The 21,511-nt window shown below is 31.7% G+C and overlaps 2 protein-coding genes across 2 annotated transcripts in view; one reads left to right on the top strand and one right to left on the bottom strand.

Moving 5' to 3' along the window:
* Positions 1–17,150, bottom strand: part of LOC117170520 — a 100,203-nt gene extending 83,053 nt beyond the window's left edge. Inside the window, exon 1 of the mRNA XM_033357297.1 lies at positions 17,059–17,150. Coding sequence (XP_033213188.1) covers positions 17,059–17,108 — 50 coding nt within the window. The 5' untranslated portion in view covers positions 17,109–17,150. The remainder of the gene's footprint in view (positions 1–17,058) is intronic.
* LOC117170517 overlaps positions 1–21,511 on the top strand; it is a 287,337-nt gene that overhangs the window by 111,679 nt on the left and 154,147 nt on the right. The window contains exon 3 of the mRNA XM_033357292.1: positions 18,929–19,143. Within this exon, the coding sequence (XP_033213183.1) occupies positions 18,929–19,143 (215 nt within the window). The remainder of the gene's footprint in view (positions 1–18,928; positions 19,144–21,511) is intronic.

A 21,511-nucleotide genomic window follows, 5' to 3' on the forward strand; every position in this document is an offset into this window, starting at 1 on the left:
GTTGTGGAGTAAAAACAGGCCAAAATTGGTCACGTAGTTTCTGAATGCCTCCTTACAAGAAGTCAGCACTCCAAGGAAAACGGGCGTATCCCAAATCGGACCGAGATACCTGAGAAGTATATCCCCACCATTTCGCTAGCGCCTTACACTTCAGTGCCTTTTACAAAGAATCTCGGGGCTGGGCGGTGCCACTTTAATCGCCGTCTTGTTCGACCTCCTCTACCACACTTCTCCTCACGCAGCGAGCGAACCTCAAGAGTGCTGCTGCCGACCCTTGATAGCTGGGATCATTTGTACTTAATGAGGAATAAAATGCAAAGCGTGAAATATTTTAATTTTGAGATTTCTAATTTATACATATTTTATTCGATATCTACGATTCTTAGAGATCTCAATCATATTTTATTTCCCTTATTAAGTTGCAGATTAGAATAAGAGTATTGTCAGAAATTTGTGTTTTAAAGTTATTAAACATGCTCGAGTTTTATGCTGTCATACTTTTCATAAAATTATAATAAATGTAGGATAATGCAGTTTCAAGCTACTTAAACTTCACTTAAAATTCCTGAATTATCTATCTAAAAATTCTGAAACTTGTAATTTGCAAGAATCGGGAGCAAGGGGACATATATCTTCAAGTGGGCGCTACCTCTTTAAGGAACTTCGTCGTTTGTAAACTTTCAAACATCGCTTTTAGGAAAAATAGGTACAAGCTCCAGGCATTCTTCTAACCTTTAAGTTAATATCCATTGAGAAACTCGCCAGTACTCGTATAAAGGAAGAGGATCAACCCTTTCGCAATTTTCTTCAAAGATAAGATCGCTGTAATCCCAGGGTGCTAATTAATAGGCAGTCAGCTCCGTCCGACCTTCCAAGAACAAGGAGTAATTCCTGAATGGCTCCATTTTATATGACCAGTGTAACTCGCCTCAATCTAAGTTTACATCTCCTGCAAGCTAATTCAATTACTTGCACTTCCGAACGTGACTATCTCTGAAGCTCTGCTAGGAGAGATTCGATAAAGGTGAATAATGAAATATCCAGGGGGTAATCTTTGAAATGAGACTAGGGTTTAATTGGAATATTCTAAATCGTTCTTCCTATATCCGATTCTTTTTCATTCCTCTTATTTCTGGTTTATCTATTCTTCTTTTTATGCCTCTTCTCTTTTACAAGAATCCTGATTAGTACTTCTTTGTCGTAGACACGAGCGTCATGTGTCAAGCTAACTTTTAAGAAGCGAACAATACACCAAACTCTCGCTTTCAGTCCAGTGTCGGAGGTTGCCTTCAAATAGCCTTCTACTGATTTCGGGGGGATTGAAACATAAACAGTGAGCGCCGCCTGACTTGCTTAAATTGGAGTTTGGTGTAATTAGAGACATCTTGCAATGATCAGTAATTGATGGACCAAATTAGAACCTCGTAAAAATTTTTCTCGCTGAAGAGCATTGACCCATAAACACTTTTTACATTCTCATCAGAGAAGGTATTAGATTTATGTAAAACTTGAAATCCCCGTTCTTATTAAATGTTCACGTTTTCAGACCCTCTGAGTCCGAAAAACAGGGTTTTACGAATGTGTCTGTATGTCTGCCTGTATGTATGTCTGCCTGTCTATGAGCACGGTAACTTTAAAAAAAATTAATGTATTAGATTGGCCTTTAGTACACTTTTTCGTTTCCTAAACTAAATGTCAAGTTGGTTAGCCAACCATTTTGGATGAAAATTCAAAAAGTGAGTGCATTTTCAATATTTGTGAGACCACTTTTTTCTAGATTCATAAATTTTCTGTACGGATATTCATAGTATTCAAAAAGAAGAATAATTGATCCAAATGACTTTGCATCACAAAACCAAAAATTACCAGAGTTATAGCATTTACAAAATTCAAAAAAAAAAAACACGAAAATGAACATTTTAATCCCAATAACGCACGATATGATAGAAAGTGAAAAGAAGAAAAATATTGCTTTTTGAATGTCCTACAAGATAATTTCACAGTATTTCAAAGATCTTACACAACGCTGCTAAAGGTTGGTGACCTTCTCAGCATAAAACATCAACCAGCTATGACTCTTGGTTAAAACTAATCGTCCCCACCCCTCATTAATAATAATAATTTAGTGAATTATTAGGAGCTGAAGCAATAGGGCACCATAACTGAGATGTAGAAAACGATGCGATAGAAAATGCAATCGAGAAAGTCTTTGCCACTGAGGTTAGGGATATAATTAAGTAGTTAAAAAACGATAAGGCTGCTGTGTAGACAGTATGTGTGACGTTTAAACCGTAAAAATAACATTGAAAATTAGCAAATTTAGTTTATGAAAAAACGAGAGAAGTTTCAATAAAATGTTTAATAACAACATTTTTTTAAAGAATGCGAATCTTTTTTTAAACAAACAATGAAACTACGTCTGTTCAATAATAATGTATGTTATTAATTGTAATAATATATATTTATGGAAATTATATACAATTTCAAGGACAAACTCGAGTGCTAAACATGAAATACGTGATGCGAATGTGTTCGTTAAAGCTTAAGCAGCTTTAACAAAAGAGAATTCACAATCACGGAATAACTGTTATCGATGCTTTGACCTTTAGTTTTAAAAAGTCTATGCACAAGTGTGGGGAATATTATAATATATATTTTCCATCGCGAAGCGTGAGAAAAAGCAGTCGAGCGCCCTAGGCGCGCTCAAACTTGCGAGCCGCGAGCGCAGCCAGTAATGAGAATGTGTCTGCAAGGCGGGCAGATTTTTTCAAACAAGTTTCAAATTTTAATTTTAAAAGTACATACCCATATAGAAAATTTAATTTAGCATATTTTCCTGAAGGCAATGAAGTTGAACCTTTTGCTGTTTTTGGAAGTATAACTGAAAACCTTGTTTATAGAAAATATTATTTTGTTTGTTTTTATAACTTTAACTTGCCGTAAATCAGCCAATTTTTAGAATATTTTAATAAACCGCACAGAGAATATTTTCTATGATGTCTTACGACCTTAAGAGTGAATAAACAATTAACATTTTTGTTTAAACGAAAGTTATTAATGATTACCTGCAACACTGCAAAAATCATGCATTCAAATGTTTAAGTTTTTCAGGAGTCGACTATGATTTATAATTAGAAAAAATATGTTTGTTTTAGTAATAACTTTTTTGATTTAAAAAAGTTATCTGAAATGAATGATTTTTCAATTTCTTTATAGTAGTTTAAAATTAAACAATTTGTACTTGAGTTAAAGCAAAAAAGTTCAAGCAAAAAGGTTCAAGTAACGATTTCTTAAATATAAGAAAAAGCTTTTGTTTTAAAAACACTTTTAAATGAATCACTTAAATCTTAAAGATTTGTGTCTCAAGTAGTTGCATATAAAATATTTTAAATATTAGTTTTATAGTTATCGGCCAGTAATTAAAATTCACTTTCTACTTCATAAAAAAAACACTCGAATATCATACTGTTCCCATTTCCTGATAAAGCGTTAAACTGTATCAGCATAATAGAGATTGAAAATTGCTTCAAAATTTGAAACACAATGTTGATATTAAAGTATAATTATGACGTAAACTGTTGTAAACTAAGTTAAGGACCTTAATTACCATTTTTCTAACAATCATATCGTAAAATATTTCACACTGAGACAATAAATTCAGAAAATAAAAATTTTTAAACTTCACGACCAGAAAAACATAGACTTTTAAACACCTTACTTCAGAACAGTTTCTTATGTTTAAAGAAACGACATTTAAGACACCAGATGAAACAGAATATATCAAGGCACTTTTGCATCTCAGATTTCAACTCCTTCCTCTAACATTCGAAGAGACTGGTTTTTACGATCATCGAATCCATTCAAGAAGTTGTGAGAACTTTGACCTCTTTAAAATTATCCCGTCGATTTGACTCAGTATAAGTTTTGTGAACATCGCTTGAACAAATATTCCGATTTGAACTGCAGTAAATAAAAATTATCATGCCAGGCTGATTCTATACTCTATACTCTATAGGCTGGTCCTCGTCGCCTTCCTCTTCACAAGCTTTCCGGCCTGGTAGGATCCAATTGTCGACTTCCGTTGCCTCTCCATTGGCTCCGAACTACAAGCGGTGGCACGTAAGAGAGCGGTGTGTAACAAGAAGGCCGAATATCGATTATGTGCTCCAAACTTCTGGTTCCCATTCCTTCTGGCTCTAAAAGACGTATATTGGTCTGCTTCCCACATAAACGAGAAGATTCAGAGACACTAGGATTTACCCACGGGTGTCTCCTTTTCTTTTCTTTTTATCTCTCTTTTCTTCTTTTTAATTTCAAAAACTAGAACTAACCTCAAATATCAGATCTTATTTAGATCTTAATTCAAGCTAATCCAAAATAATGATTCTACTTTCAAGTTTACTTGATCTCTTAGGTTAACTAAAATTTTTTTATTTGGCTTGATTCGGCCTCAAATTTTTCCATTTTACTTTTATAATGCTCCACATCGACCTGTGACCTTGTCTGCTCAGTAGCCCCTGGGATGCTCTCCTCCTCTCCTCCTTGGTGCATGATCCTTCGCCTCTGATATTGGACCTCTGAAATTCATCCCTTCAGCTTTCACCTCTGTTTTTGTCATCCCATCAGCGACATCTATCTAACACCCATTATCTTTAACCTTTGACCGTTGAACTTTTACTTTCTTCCAATAAGCCATGCACATGACCCCTTATTTTTGGCGTTTCATCATTTGTGAATGAACCTTCACACTTGCTATTTATTCCTTCCCCTTTCAGCTCTACACTTTTGTCACTTCATCTGCGCATTGAACTGTCGGCCATCACCTTTAACCTTTGTACCAAGATCTTTAACTTCTGGCTAGTAGTTCCCTAGCTATAATTCTTCACCTTTGGCCTATCACCCTTGACTCGTGTAATTGCTGTCCTCGCCATTCTTCTCTGCCTTTTTATTCCTCATCTCCGGCCTGTGACTCTCGACTTATTACCCTTAGCATTTTGCCTTGAACTTTGAACCCCTTGTCTATAATTCCTAAACTTGAAACTTTTCCCCTTGATTACTCTTCTGGATTTCCATACTGCTAGAAAATCCTAGCAATATGGGTATCTGTGAAAAGGTCTTGGAGAGTAGAATTCAAATTTGCATTGAGCCTTCTTCCCCCCTTAATAGTCACATTGTAATTCAACACCAGTGTTGGGTATTAACAGGTTACTTGCAACAAAGTTACTAAGATAGTTACGTTCTTTATACATTTTTAGTAGTTTTATTACTTTTTGAGAAAAGGAACTTGTAACATATCTTTACTACTATTTTCCCCAGTATTTTGTAGTTTTATGCTAGTCACTTTTCCGTTACTTTCCATTTTTTTGTATTAGCTATCTCCTTTTTGAAAGGAAAGTATTTCTGAAACCATTATCTCTCATTCTTTTAATTCTATTGCGAACAAATTGTTATTTACGTCTCCAAATATTCTTTAGGTACATTTTATAATAGCTGTGACCATTCTATTTAACCTTCCGTTTACAGAAAGGGGATTTTAAGGCACAAACGCTTTTTCAAACTGGAATTTCTCGCCTTTGAGAAAATATGGAAGTTCGGTTCCCCTCTCTAAAAATCTAGGTAGTGAGTGGCTCTGCAGTTTGTCAGTTAACCTTTGAGCGGTGCATGGTGAAAGTGCGTACAGTGACATAAGAGACCCGGTCTGTAAACCGCTTTTGTGTTTTCACCAGTTAGTAAACATGAATTTTTTGCTTTATTTGGTATCTTCGGGTATTTATATGAGCAACATAAAGTTTCCATGTAATTATGGTCTCTTTTTGTACAACAAATATGGATTAACATTAAATATCCTACTTTTTCTATGGAATTGCCTGCATGAATCACTGTAAAATACTCTCATTTTTCAGGTCTTTAAATAATTTAACTATTTGAAGCCGCCACCAACGGGCCTATATTTTTTGAAGTTCATAGTCTAAGCTTTCAAACCATGCGACGATTTTTTAATTAAATTTATTTGTTTTAAAACTATGAATTTTTTAACAAACATAGATTTTTTCTCTTTTTTCCCAAATTTCAATTTTTATTTTAAAAAGTTTCAAACGTTTGACCCTGACAACAATTAAATCATGTAGTAGACACTTAACAAAATAACCCTGAATTTTACTAAATTTTGTGAAAGCCGGAAACAATTTAAAAACTGAAAAGGACTTAAAAGCCCCCATCTGTAAACTTAAGATGGAAAAAAGAAGTATGTAAACGGAGGGTTAAATATTAAAACTTATGGCGTGGGGGACGTGAATTTTAAGTAACTTTCAGGGAATTTGTAGTTGCCCTCCACGTACACTTATATACTGATCGAAAACCCCTACATCATAACCCTATTCTCCTCTTTCCCCCTTTTTTAAAAATTCCTAATTTTGCTCTTTCCTTTGTTTTTTCGTCTGAATGCGAAATAAATTAATAGAACCCAATAAGAGATTTCAGCCATTTTTATTTGAAAAGTCTATCATAATATTTTTTGATATAAATTCATTTTTTCCGGTTTGAAAGAAAACTTTATTCTACAAAATCTGATTGTTACATTGAAAATTCAACTTTTTTATGAAATTTCATCTCCTGTATTTTCTGGTAAAATTAAAGGCTGTATCTTGTTCTCCTGAACGAATTAAAGGAGTTTTCTAAAATTTCAAGGACAATTAGGCTATGCCCTTTTCCAAATCCACTAATTTTTCGGAACGGCTAGACACAGCCTTTATCTAGATTAATTAATTCAAATAGTCCCGTAAAAATTCTCTCTATTTTCACTGTCTTGAGGGCATTTTGGACTGTGATGTCGATGTCTACAAAAAAATCTTGGAAAGAAAAGTTAAAATTTGAAATCCCTGTAACCCTTCGAGACGGTGTTCGAATTGAAATATCAGACTGCTCGAAATTGCATCAGAATTGAGAAAGAAACATTTGCAAAATACAGAATGACAGAAATTAAAATCTGTAAATTAAATAATTTTTTTAACCAAGTTTTTATTCAATGTCAGTAAAGATACAATATTATTCTCTGTGAAAGTGGTACAGTTCCATTCGTAAATAGAGCACAGTGCCATTTACTAACAGGAAACAATATAAGCTATTTAAAATAGTAAACTATTCTACTTGTATTGGCAATTTCTAACCTGAAGAGAGTGACGAAAATCACTATTTGAAATTACATTTGACACATTTGAATAATCCTAACATTACCTTTTTGGATCACAAAATTTACTATTTAGAAGTGCTGATGTTTGCCATGCAGATTAGGATGTTCTAACAATTGTGAAATGAAGAAGTGTTATTTCGAAAAGTGATTTAAGTAATGTAAAGTTTCAAAAAGTCTCCCATGCGTGAGAAAAAGTTTAATTAATGAATCCCACAGATAATATAATTGATGAAAATAATTAGATAGAACGTGATTAACTATAACAACCAGTAATAGTTATAGAGAATCTGTAGTTTTTTCCCGCAGATACACTGATTACTTTTTAGCTCTTACTGGTTGTTGGATAGTCACGCCATACTAATGTTAAGAGTCAATTTATATAGAATTGCAGCAATTTATCAGCATAAATGTAAACATGTTGTCTTGCATTCTTCAAAAGAAGCTTAGGTTACAAAAAGTAACTATGCTCATAAGTTGCTGCGATTCTACATAAATTTACCTTCAAAATTCTGCCAGAATATTGCAAAATGTTCATTTTCTTATATTATTGAAAATTAATACAATATATATGTGCATCCAATGCAGTTGTATACGAAGAAAATATTTTAAACAATTAGTTCTTATTACAAAATATAACCTAATTCATTTCAAATCAGACAAAGTACTACACTTCAAATTGCAGAACTTCTCGGAGATGAAATATGTATTTTTTCAGAGAAAATTAGGCGATAAATATTTTTCCGATCTGCAAAAAAAAATTTTAAGAAGGTAAATGCATTTGAATTTTGTGCTATGTTTTTCAAAAGATCCGTAGTCCATTGGAAACTTTAAAAAGGATTTAAAATTAATAAAATCCTGTACACCTTCTTTGAAGTAAATTAAATATTAGGCTCTAAAATAGAAGACCCTCTCTAACATATAAGGGGGAAAAAGAGGACGTTTTTCGAAAATAAGTAAAAGAAATGGAATTTCAGAAACACGAGAATACGCAAGGGGACAGTTCATAGACTGTAATCCCTGCAGTTACAGAATTCTAATTAAAAATCACTAACCCTCACCCTGCATATCAATCCTAATCAAGCATTCGATTAACGGCGTCACTTTTTTCGCCTTTTTCGAAACGAAAAGCGGCACTATTGTTGTTCCAGCATTTGACGGTTCTTTTCTTCGCAATCCTTTGTGTCCTTGGCGTTGAAGGAAATGCGCGTTCGTTTTCAGCGCCGGCCAAGTGATAAAACGCGGTTTTTCTATTTGGTCAAATTTACGATTTCTAAATGGTAAATTTTACTATTTGGAAATCATACGCGTCAGTATATAAATTCACCTTTCAGTTATTGCAATGTAAAATGGTAAACAATTTGATTTATCGAATTTTTCAAATTTTTACCATTTTTTCGTAGTATTTTCTTGATCATGGTCCATGTAAATCTTATCATTTAAAAATAGTACTAGAGAGTGCTATGTTCAAATTTTCTCTCTTATCATATCATTAAGGTATAACATCATATGAAAATTCTAATTCCCGGTAGTAAACTGTGAAAGTAAGCTGTGAAATATAGTATATGTTATTAAATACAATTTATCCGTTCATGAAAATAGTATTTTCAGCCAATTTATTGGTCAAAAGTTATGATTTTAATAGTGATTTTAGGAAATGGCAAAAATTCAAAAGTTAACTAGTTTTTTCTGTTACTTTTTTGCTTAAAGCTTGAGACTTTCATATCGATACCAAGAGAGAGGCAAAAATTCAAAATAAAAGTAGCATTTTTGATGATTTCAGTCACATTATCATCATTATTTTTATATTACTTTTTTTACAAGTCCCCATTTCATTCAGAATTATTTTGTGTTTTTTAATATATTTTAATAATTCATTTTTAAATGAATAATTTTTGTTACAAAGTAGAATTAAAATTTATGCTCTCATAGAGGACAAATTAAAACGATTACATATCATAAAATACTCAATAAAATTGTAATAGAGAATATCCAGCCCCTATTTCCGCCGTGTCGTGGGAGGAAAATCGTTAGAGGTACACAACTGGACGATAGCGGAAATGTGCTCTAGGAGTTCCAACATGTAATCTAATGCACCTAATAAAATAACATCGACCACAGAGAGACAATATCCGTTTCAAGGGTTTCAAACTAGACTCCATTAAACCCAAATTTGACATGCGCACGCACGTTTACAGTGGTGAGAGGTTCCGTGTAATTGGACCGTGGCGTTACATATCGCGTAATAAGATCCGAGCCCGGTGGTGGAAATAGCTCTTCCAGCAACATCATCTAGGACGTGCTCCACAAGGTAAAGCCCATTCCAAAATGCGCGAACACGTTCGAAGTCACCTCTTGACTCGAAGAAAACTGGGTTAATTTTTTTTAGCTGAATATCGCATGTCGCATGTTTTTGGTTCCGGTTTAACTAAAACAGATACGAGTATACGATGATATACCCTTTATAAACTATGGAATAGGATATGAATTCTGAATTTTCTTTAATTTTTAGGTAATTAAAGTACTAGAAATGAGGGGAAGTAGAGAAAATGATTAGTAGGGGAAATGAGTGGTGGGGACACAGGTGAAATAGGAGAAATTATAGGAGGGTGAGGGAGGGGATTTTAGGAGAAATGAGGGGTAGGGAAGAGGAGGAAGTCAGGGGGAATGATGGAAATTGTATGTCGGGGAAATAAGGAAATTAAGAAGGAGAAGTAAGGTAATCGATTTGAAAAGTGGGAGGGTAGTGAGGGGAAGTGATGAAAAATCTAGTAAGATAGTGCGGGTGATTATGGGAGGGTAATTTGTGGTTTGAGAAGAGAAGTAGGGAAGGTATGTACTAGTGTGGAAGTGTAGAGAGGGGGAAGAAGTTTTATAAGGGAGGGGGAGTAGGGAAGGAAAATATGGGAGTGGAAGATTTAAACGACTATCGTGGGAAACCCGTATAATTTCGCCCTAGCGTCTATCCATCTCTTACTTTGCGTAAAAAAATATTCAAACTACGATCTTGAGATCTTCAATTAACCCCATAAAGTAATCGCTGTATAGCGTAGAAAAATAGTGAGAACCTTGCAAAAATCTGCTTCCTGTTTAATTTTCAAATTTTAAACTCGTCGCATGTGGCATTGAGATAAAGAATCAAATTTTTATATTTAGGATTTTATTTTTTTTATATGTGTGGTTAAAAAACATACGATATAATAGAAATGAGGAATATTTAGGCCTAAAGAAACTATTTAGGCTACAATAAAGATTTTTATTTATCCCATAAAACACGACCGCAGAGCGTAAAAAATAAAATGGGAATCTTTAGGAAAATCTGCTTTCTGTGTAAAATCTAAATACGAAAAATAAGGAAAATTATGGAAATTTGATTATTTATACAAAAAGGGTCACATTTAAATTGTTTTTATCGCCAATGAAAGTTAATTCATTTTTCTACAACAGTTTTTATTTTAAAAAGTAGGTTTTTTATTGTTTTTTTTCTGTAAATAAGCGATGAATGGTTTTAAAGAACATACCATCTGTTTCGGCGATTTGTAACTCTTCTAATATTGATGAAAAAAATGTAGTACAGTTTCTATATTTATGTTTTTTTACTTTTCATTGATTAAACGAAAAAATTAAAAAAATAAAAAATAAAATAAAAATAAAAAATAAAAAAAATTAAAATTTATTTTTTAATCTCCACTTATATAAAGGGAAAACTGCAGTTTTCCGTTTATCCTATGAAAAATGTCAAAAAACATGTTTTTCAATATGGAAGAAGTCAAGTTTATTATTGACCTTCATTTTTGAAGGTCCAATATGGGACAAATTTGGTTTTTAAGAAGGCACAATTGAGAAATAATGCCTCTTAAGGAGTTAAACAAATAAAAATGGGGAAAATTTTGTTATTTAGACTAGAAATGAGATAAAAAATTGTCTATGTTTTAGTTTTGTATAGGTTTTTATGAAATAAAAAAAACAGAGAAAGGTCTTTTTTAGAAACCTATGTTGAAAGCTCTGCTTTCAGTCTTTCTTCGGGGATGACTCAAATTGAAGCCCTTAAGAGACCAAATTGAGAAAAAAAGTTAAATTTTCCATGTTTTATATTATATGTCAAGTATTAAAAAATCGGAAAAAATTGGCTACAAAATATTTTTTTGTTATTCAAGCCTGCGCCTACCCTTACTTCATGTTGCTTACTAATCACTTCTCGGACTTATTTTTCATAGGATTTTTAGAGACCGCAAGACCGTTTTGGGTCTGAAAATGAACTTTTTTCGTTTTGAATTTTCAAAAAATTCTAACTCAAGGCGAAAAAATGATTGCATCATTAAAAATGACTTCATAGTTATGTAATAACTTAATTTTTTCTGGTAGCTTTATTAGAGTTGAATAAATCTTCTTTCAAACAAATTTAATTTTTAAATTTAAAAACATTATTTTCTATCTAGTCTGAAATGACGTTAAGTATTTTCTGTTATTTAATGAGTTAGCTTGATTGATTATGTCGATTTTTATTTTTACGGATTGTAGAATGATATCTACACTGATCGATGGTAACTGCCTCTGATGATAATATAGATTCCTTTAATTATTCATATTTATTACAAGCTTCCAAAATATTCATTTTTTATTGGAAGGATTTATGTGTTAAGTCATAAACTCTTAAATATTATTATTATTATTTGATGGATTTATAAACAAAATATCCAGAATTTAAAAATACTTCACTCATATGAAATATCAGAGTTTTTAAACTAATGAGAGCCCATAAACCTTGAAGTTTCCAGTCTCAGAATGTAAACAAATTAACTCTAAAAAATATTCACTGTCGAATTAGAAAATTCCGGCCTCTATTTTGAACTCTCCCTAATAAATTTGAAAGGAATTACTTTCATAGAACATTAAATAATCCACTTGAAGATGCATTAATATCAATTATGCGTCGAATTAATTCCCAACGCCATTTGCGTAACTTGTATTTCTCATGAGCTGCAGTTGGACCATGTCAGACAGCCTGTTACTACTGAACATTAAGATAGCTATACCACCACCTTGTGATGAGAAGACGAGGGGTATTATCTGGTTGAGTGATAATATGCACTCTCACTGGAATGACCTCTGAAATGTATTATGTAATCGTCTGCATCAAAACTAAGTATAACGTAATCATAAGAACTAAAAGAAACTAAGCAGGAAACAATTTTAAGAAGCGGGAATGAGAAAGCATCCTAAAAATTTTATAAAAATACAATCTGTCATCTGAAAGCAATAGATTATTGTCTATAAAATAGACTTGCATTCCTAGAAATCTTGAATTTTAAATTTCATATCGCCTGAAAACTTTTTCGAATCCACAGAGAATAAATTTTTGTACATGTTGTAAATGTTTTGTACATTTTATTCATAATCATCTATATTAGGTGAAACAAGTTGAAACTCAATATTTCTCTTCGCAATTAGCCATGGAATTGTTTTTAAATATTACCTCCATAAGCCTATTTTACTGTTTTACAGGGCCCCAAAAAACCCCCATAAGTGAAAAAATGGGTTTTGTGCGTTTTTAGCACTAATTATGATTTTCTTGTGTTTTTTTTCTTGCAAATGGTTTTTGTTTAAAAAAATACCACTTTATACTGATAGCTACATTTTTGAATAAGGTAAATAATGTTAGAAAAACCTGAAAACTCTCAAAAAAATGAATGAATAAAAACCATCTTTGGTACACTTTTTTTAGGTCCTAAAAGAAAGGACGAGTTCGTTAACCAGCCATTTTTGATGAAAATTAAAACAGTGAGCGCATGTTGAAAATTTTTGAGACCACCTTTTTCCGAATTTGAAAATTCTAGGTACGGATATTTATAGTATTAAAAAGGACAAAAAATTTATCTTCGTGACTTTTTTTTTATAAAAAGAAAATTCTCAGAGTTACAGCATTTGCAAAATTTTTTTACTCAACCGAAAATAAAAATTTTGAGCGAAAAAAAGCACGATTTGAAAAAAAGTCAAGAGAAGAAAAACGTTGCTTTTTGAAATCCTTACAAGATTATCATAATAAATTTTTGGCCTTTTTTGGAAAAACGAAAATTCAAATTTTGATTGCACAAAAAATAATGAAAAATAAAAAATTCCATTTTGTGGTCAAACTATGTCGGATACGAAAAAAGATGAATCAACTAAAATTGTTACCCTAAAAAGATCTACAATTTCGTTAAGAATCACTTCTTGATAGCACGCGTACTATTTGTTTTATTCGTGAAAAATAACATTGAAAATAATAATAATAAAAAAATGTGTGGAAAAACGACGAAAGTTACGAGAAAAAAAAGATTCAACAAAACCTGTTTACAAATGTCTGTCAAAAATCGGGCGCGCAGCGCGAGTGTCATAATGTGCATGTGTACCTAAAATCCTACAGAGCTTTGACAAAATTAATCTTTGACCATACTTAATTAAGCAGAAAATTCAGAATATCAAGACGCATAAAAATACTGCCATCTCAAAGAGATATTTTAAAAAGTTTTATTGAAGCATTACAAATGCAAAAAATAAATATCCGATCGCGAAGCGCGAGAATTAACCGTCGCGCGCCCTAGGCGTGCTCAAACTTGCGAGCGAAATGAGTCGCGCGCGCAGTGCGCGATAAGAATGTGCCCGCGAGGCGGGCAGATTTTTACTTATTGAAGTGATAAATAATGAAGTTACCATGCATAGTTTTTTGAACAATTAATTATTGTTTATATCTATCTACTATCACATAAGTGCTAAAAAGTTGCGGTTTTTTCTGAAATGTTTAAATTTTCCTTGCCCTTTTAGCTATGAGCAAATAATAATTAAAATAAAGACAGAATAATTTTGTAAACATTCTCTTTCTTCTTTGTGAATATATTTTTCTGAAATAAAACAGATATTTGAAATACTTTTCAATTTTTCTAGATAGAATATATCAAATGTAAATTTGCCTGACTAATAAGTCGAATAAAAGCTGCAAATTTCAGAATCTCCTGCAACTTCCTAACACAAGTCCAAGAGAATATATTTAAAAACAATAATAGCTTTTGCAATAAATATCGTCGCACACTTCGAAAAAAGTGCGTTTGCCATTGTGTTCAATATTACCAGTCATATTTTTCAAAATATCGAAGATCATTTTATATTTAGCATTTTTAATTTAATTATATCTTAATTGATATACTCGTATGTTTTGATATTTCCTAAGGGAAATGCCAAATCTACATTTCAGATTATTTTTAAAGAATTCCTCTTATTTCCCTGCTTTCAAAAAAATTTATTTTTCAACTATTTTGTTAAAACATCATCGTCTTAGAAAAAAATGTAACTGGTTTGTTTGAATATTTGTCTTTTGCGGTAGAAAATTCGTCGTTTTGCATTGGAAAATCATCTTATGGTAGAAAAGTAATTGATTTTGGTCAAAAATTTATATCTTATGGTCGAAAGTTAATTTTTTGCAAATTGAATGTCTACTATTATATTTTTAGTCCTGAATTCGTCTCTTTTAGTTACAAATTTTACTATGTGCTTACAAATGTAATTATTTGCTCGAACATTCAACTATTTTCTTAAAGTTAACATTTTTGTCGATAGCACAACTGTTTTATTAATCACTTATCTTTCTGAATAAGAATTTCATCCTTTTGGATTCAAAATGAATCTTTTACTAGAAAAGTAATTTTTTTTGACTCGAAAGTTGAACAATTTAATTGTAAATTCATTTTTCTTAGTTGAAAATTAACATTTTTCTTGAAAATTCATCTTTTAAGGTTTAAAAGTCAAATTATTTCTCAAAAATTTTTTTTTTCAGCTTTACAACTCAACTCTCTTATTCAAGATTCATTTTCTTTAATTGAAAATACATATTTTTAGCTGAAAATTACAAATTTTCTTGAAAACGCAATATATTTCAACTTGAAAGCTTTGGAATATGGTACCAACATTAATAAGGTTCTTTAAACAATTTATTTCTCTATTGTTCCCTTATTTTCGTGGAAAATTTACACTATATAGTTTAACCTGGTGTTATGAAATGTTCATTTCCTTTTAAAATGATATAATAAAGAAATTGGTCCTAAATGATTAATACTATAAACGCTTAAACGTCAACCGTCAAGAACGTATTTTTTTTACCTGGAAAACTGGTAAATAGCCTGAAATTTTCATTTGAAGTTTGAGTGGACACCCTGTATCCGCTTTTATATTGAATAGAATAAAAAGCATTTCAGATCGAGATACATTTTTTTCTACTCATATTATTTACAATAAGTATAAAGATAATGACTGCGAGATTAAGAAATACGCGCTCATTTTATTATTGTAATTTGTTGTATTTAATGATAATATTTTGATATAAAAGATTGATGATTTCTAATTTTTTTTTTTTTTTAATTTGATAATGTTTCTATAAATTTTGAATATATGCACAAGAATTAAGAATTCTTTAAGGATTTAAATAATTGAAAGGAATGTTAAAGGCTCGCAATAAGATATTTTAATGAATTTTTCAGGTTTAAAAGAAATTTCATATGACTTCATGTATTTCGTGTTATCTCTCAGGATTTTACAATATTTTAATGAGAGAAAGATTTTAAAAATGTCTTGTATTTAACAATAAGTGAGATTTGCAAATTTAATTCAATTTTTTTCAATGATATTACTTAAACTAAAAATAATGGGACATAAAGTATTGTTGCAAAAAGTAGACTCAATAAATTCCTGTATAAAAAAAAATATTCCTCTAAATACAAGTGTATAATATTTCATGTATATTACATTGCCAACTTTTTTTATTTCCGCACATAAACATATAATATGTTATATTATAGGGATTTTATAATATTCTCTGGGTTTTATCCCACATCGTAAGGCAGGTAAGTACAATGCATTCGCAGTTGTGAAACTTTAAAACAATAGACTATTGTTTTCAAATTAATTCTCCATGGGTTGAAATCCAAGGAATAAATTTACATTTAAGCTTCTCTTTTGTTATATTAAAAGAATGCTGTAACGCACTGATTACTGCCTTTAGAATGTAGATTTATTATATATTATTTTAGTATATAGTAGAAACTACCTTTCAGTAGATAGACAAAATGTAATAGTATTTAACTGCATTAGTTTGCAAAAATTAAGAACGATTTTCTTATTTAGGCAAAGCTTACATATTCAATAGAATATTCTTTTTAAAAAATATCACGAAGTTAGTCAATTAGCAGTAATAAATGTTTTTATTAGACGAAGTCAATTGTACGATTTTGACATCTTTGTTCATTAAAAAATTGGGTGAAAATTTGAACAAATTGACAATATCATTTCTCTGAAATCTTATACGCTAAAGGAATAATCTGTTTAATAACAAGATTACAGTAAATTTCACTAATTATGTATATCCTACTATAAAAAGAGGTATTTTAAAAAATATTAAGATTTAATTGTTAAATACACGTATTTTTGCACGATGAATTGCAAAATTACAAAATCAAGTTTTTTTTCTCGTTTCCAATTAAGACAAAGACCCCCGTTAGTGACACTGTTATTTTTTAAGAGTACAAGATTTAGCTTTTCACTGTTGGAAACGCTTCAACCGCGATTTTTTTTGCAAGTATAAATGAAGTAATTGTTTTTTAACACTAAAAGCATAATAGCAGCAATGTCTGTATTGCTTATTAATAATTATTGATATGTTGTGTGCTTCGTGCGAGTGGAAGTGTTAATGACACCTGTTATACACTGCTTTGCAAAAAATTCCCCGGACATATTTATGTGCAATTTAATATTGAAGCATGCTACTTTTTAGGAAGCCTGCATTTACATTTTGATTTTAACTAAGTTTCTAATAAATAAAGAAATCAATCCAGGTTATCACTCACTGGTCGTATGTCAGCAACAATTTCGTAACCTCCAAAAACACTTTATTCATGCATTTCACATCCCCCAAAAAAATAGGATTTCTTTTGGGAAGAACGAAAAGGCTAACTGCAGCATTCCGAGCTCGAATTGAATAAATACCAAAATTGGAAAATTTAATTACACTTAAAGTGTCTTCATTAGATAAAAAAAACCTAATGTTGAAGCCCGGAAAAAATCGTATTCTCACTTAGAATACATGTGAGTGTTAGCTTTATTCCCACATAAAAATATACTTAAAAATAAGAAAAATTCTTTGAATAGCCTTATCATTTGATAACACTCAATTTATTTTCATTGACTGAAGTTAGTTGTAAGAAGAAAAATAATCGATATTCCTATTTTTCGTTATTTAAAAACAATGTTAATTAACCTGAAAGTTCCGTGTCTTATTAATTATATTTGAAATAAAAACAAAATAAAAATTAATTTGCCATTTCTAACGCACTTCCAACATTAATGTAATTTTATCAATCCAAAAAGAATTTAAAATTCAGGTATCTCTTACAATTAATTTGCAAGCTTTCATTTCACAACTTGTGTTAATTGTACTGATAAATTTTTTGCTTGGCGGAAAATTTTGCATTCTGGATGTTTTTGGTAAAGTTTCACTTCTTTTTCAATGCAAATTTTTATTTAGAAAAAATACTCTTTCTAATAATATAAGAGAATTTAAAAATTCTATTTTCCTAAATATTCATCTAGCGGATTTTTGTTGAAAATTTTGTAAAAATTGATTTGATAGTGTAAGCTCCAGATCTTCTGAATTACTAGAATATCGATTTTTTTGTAACAGAGGAGTATGCTGAAAATGAGTAAATTATTAAAATTTAGCCAAATATAATACTTGATATTCATCTAATGGAGTCATGTGGAACATTTTCTACTAATCTGTTTGATAGTGTCTTAGGTAGACTTGTGTACTAAAAAATCGAAATTTATTAATTAAAAGTGCAAAATTTTTTTAAATAATGATTGAATCCAAGTTTTACGAGATATCGTCCTAGATAGTCTAAGCTCCAGGTCAACTTAAATGCTAAAAAATCGAATTTTGACATAGAAAGTGGAATATCTCAAGAAATAAAACTTGAAATTCATCTAATCCATGTATCCTGAAATCTTTATATAAATGGGAAAAATATTATAGGCTACAAGTCAACTGAACTGCTAAAAAATTGAATTTTTGACAATAAAAAATATTGGCTGGTATATCTTCAAAAGTATCTAAGTCTATAGATAGTTCGAGAAAATATATTTGCGTTTTCTTTTATTTAACGGCGGTTCACTACCGGGAATATTGATAATAAAGAAAAAACACCTTTTTCTATGTACATTGTTTCATTTACATAAAAAGTATGAATAAAGAATACGCGATATTTTTTCCCGTTTTTAAAAATAATACTTCGTCAGACAATATAGTTTCCTTGCTGAAATGTTATGCTAAAAGAAATCAACCTTTTTGTAAGTTTTCCAATTGACTATAAGTCATTATTCACTGCAGGATGGTTTCCCTTACTTTCTTTTTTAGTTTTATAAATTCATATTCTTCAGATTGCAAACATATCTCTTCTTTACGGGATTCGAACCCCATGACCTTTGGCACCTCACCCGTGAAAACTGACCTTTAAAGAAGGATACTTACTTGAACTTTAACCTACAATCTTGGATCACTCACCTTTACCATCTGATCTTTAATCCAGTAATTATGAACTCTGAACTGAGAACCCTAACTTAGCAGGAACTACTTTCTTAATGGCGCTTGATATACTCTTCCAAAACTAATTTAAAAAACAAAATTTTTTTGCATACTAATGATGGGTCTTTTTATTTCAGCTGAGCGAGATCATTGTAACAAAACAGTGGACATTTATGAAGATGTTTCAAGTCCTGCCGTTACTTCAAAGACATGGGGAAAACCACTCACCTGCTGGTACCGCTTTCGTGCTTTTCGTGGCACTCCTCGTGATTGGATCCTGCGGGTTCGCTTCAAAAAGTTTAAAGTCGGCGTACTCGAAAATGCAACAACCTGCTCCGGAGGTTACCTACAGGTGAGTTCCAGTCTCATTTTATTTTTAACTTTAGATATACGCTACCGTCGGAAATTGTAGGTACGACTAGCGCGCGTAGTATTAAAAATCACTGCTGACCTTGAAACGTGCTTACTCGTTCAAAATAGGAACGAGAAACTTTTTTACAAAACCGTTGAAAGGCTAATAAAATTCAACGTCAAATGACCTGTAAAACATATATTTTCATACATTCTAAGAGAATATAATATCTAAGAAGTTTTAAAAAAACTGCAAAAAATTCGTTTATATGGCACTTGGACTGTGATGTCCTGTCTTCAATTGAAGCCAATGAAGCATGGAAAAACTTCATGGGTTCCTTAGATATGAATAAAAATGTCGAAGCCTATGTTTCTTGAGTTATAACTGCTATAATGCAGCAAAGATATTCCTGAATGTTTTCGGTCATACTTTGGAAACCCTTCAGTATTTTTTAACTTTTAGTAAATTGACTTAAAGACAAAGTTTCAAGAATTGTGTGTTACCAATTTCAGATTTCTACTACAACTTTTCTAGGTCCTACCACAAGTTGAAGTCAAGGTACAAAATTTAAAAAAATTCTTGTATTTTTGTTTAAACTGCTCACGTGATACATTCTTATCAAAAGATCAAAGAAAGATTTATTGGGGGGCCATTCGACATGGAATTTTAAAAGCTTTCGATCGAGTTCTGAAAAAGTTATTCTTTTGTTTTTTTAAAGAGTAATCACTTTTAAATCTAGTAGTGATTTTTAATAATACTCCCGCCTGTCGTACCGACAATTTCCGACGATAATGTTGTTTCGAAATTCATTCGACTGTTCTGTTCAAAATTTCACCGAATTCTGTAAAATAATATTCGGTACATTCCGAATACGAATCGACGGCAACTCCATTGAACGATTTTTGTGAAAAAGCCTGATATCCATTTCCAGATATAGCGAAATATCTCAGGAAATGGCTTTCTGCCACAGTGGCGTACAAGATTCGATTATCAAACGTCGAATATAAAGTCGAAAAAAGAGCCAATGTGCCTCAGACAAGGAATAGAATTTGGAGAGCCAATTGTAAGCCGTGTCTCAAGCTTACCGGATGCTGGTAGCTGAACCGAACGATAAGAATCATTATTTATTTCTGGTTTTAAATAAAATCAAAGCATCTATTATTTCTCTACAGAATTTCCTTTTATGTAAAACCATAATTAAATTTCTTTCATCAATAATAATTCCTTCATTCAGAATCATATCTTCTGAATAAAATAATCTATTCACCTGAATAAACCAAAATTGACTTTGAACAATCCAATTGAAATATGAGAATGTCATTTTTGTCCTGAAATATTATTAATATAGAACGAAGTATCTTTTCAGTAACAAGCTATTTCGCTTTCTCTGGAATTAATTCCAGATTTTACCACAATTCTCGTGGAATGACGCAATTAATTAGTGAAAATCCGTTAATGAAATGAAACGCAAATGGCACAGTGAGTGAAAAGAGGAATAGCGAAGGTTTAACAGAGAGATTAGAGTAAATATGACATGTTTCAGAACAAATAAATAGAAACAAGAAAACAGGCCTGGAAGAAAAGAATAACTAGAAAAACTTCGGGCAAATAAAAAACAGGAATGGATATGATAAAAATACAGGTAAGGCAAAAATGAAATGAAATACAAAATTTAAAAAGGAAGGGAAGGATATAAGCAGAAATGAAAATATTCAAGGAAATAGGATATGTGCGTTGCAATTATCGGCAGAACTGTATTCTCGCGTGGTTTTTAAATAGCTTCCTTTGTGGTAGCACCGGTTTGGAATTCGCGTGAAATTAATTCAATTTCCGTTGACTATGTTTCAGGCGAGCAAACGACCCCACACCACTGGTCGTGTGGTCGTTTTCACTCCAGTGCATTATCTATCAACGATACCACATTCCCCACACAGTCACATATCGCTTAACGAGCAAACTCTTCCACCCCCCCCCCCCCATCTTACCCTCCGAACACCCGCTCGTTATTCTATAACCCATTAGCATTTAATACTTGAATTATGTACAAGAAACACGTTTTATGTACGCTTCTTAACTTTCAAATCATGCCAGGGAACGGCCAATCACTACGTAAGGAAATTGTGACAGGGGAGGGAGTCTGGAAATATACCAATCTCTCGCTCTCTGTCACCCCGTTCTCGGCCTACCTAGAACTGCTGGCTCACACAGTTTCTCGGGGGAGTAGAGCGAGATCATTTGCGGCAGTCGTTTTGGGAGGGTCGCAGTGCGCGAGTACTGAGTCAAAGTATATTGTGCGATAGCATGCATCCCAATTGGAAATGATTCAGTCGGCCCTGACTGTTTACGTTCGATCCCCCCGATTTCAGTC

Source organism: Belonocnema kinseyi, chromosome 4 (genome assembly GCF_010883055.1).
Source record: "Belonocnema kinseyi isolate 2016_QV_RU_SX_M_011 chromosome 4, B_treatae_v1, whole genome shotgun sequence".
Lineage (NCBI taxonomy): Eukaryota > Metazoa > Arthropoda > Insecta > Hymenoptera > Cynipidae > Belonocnema > Belonocnema kinseyi.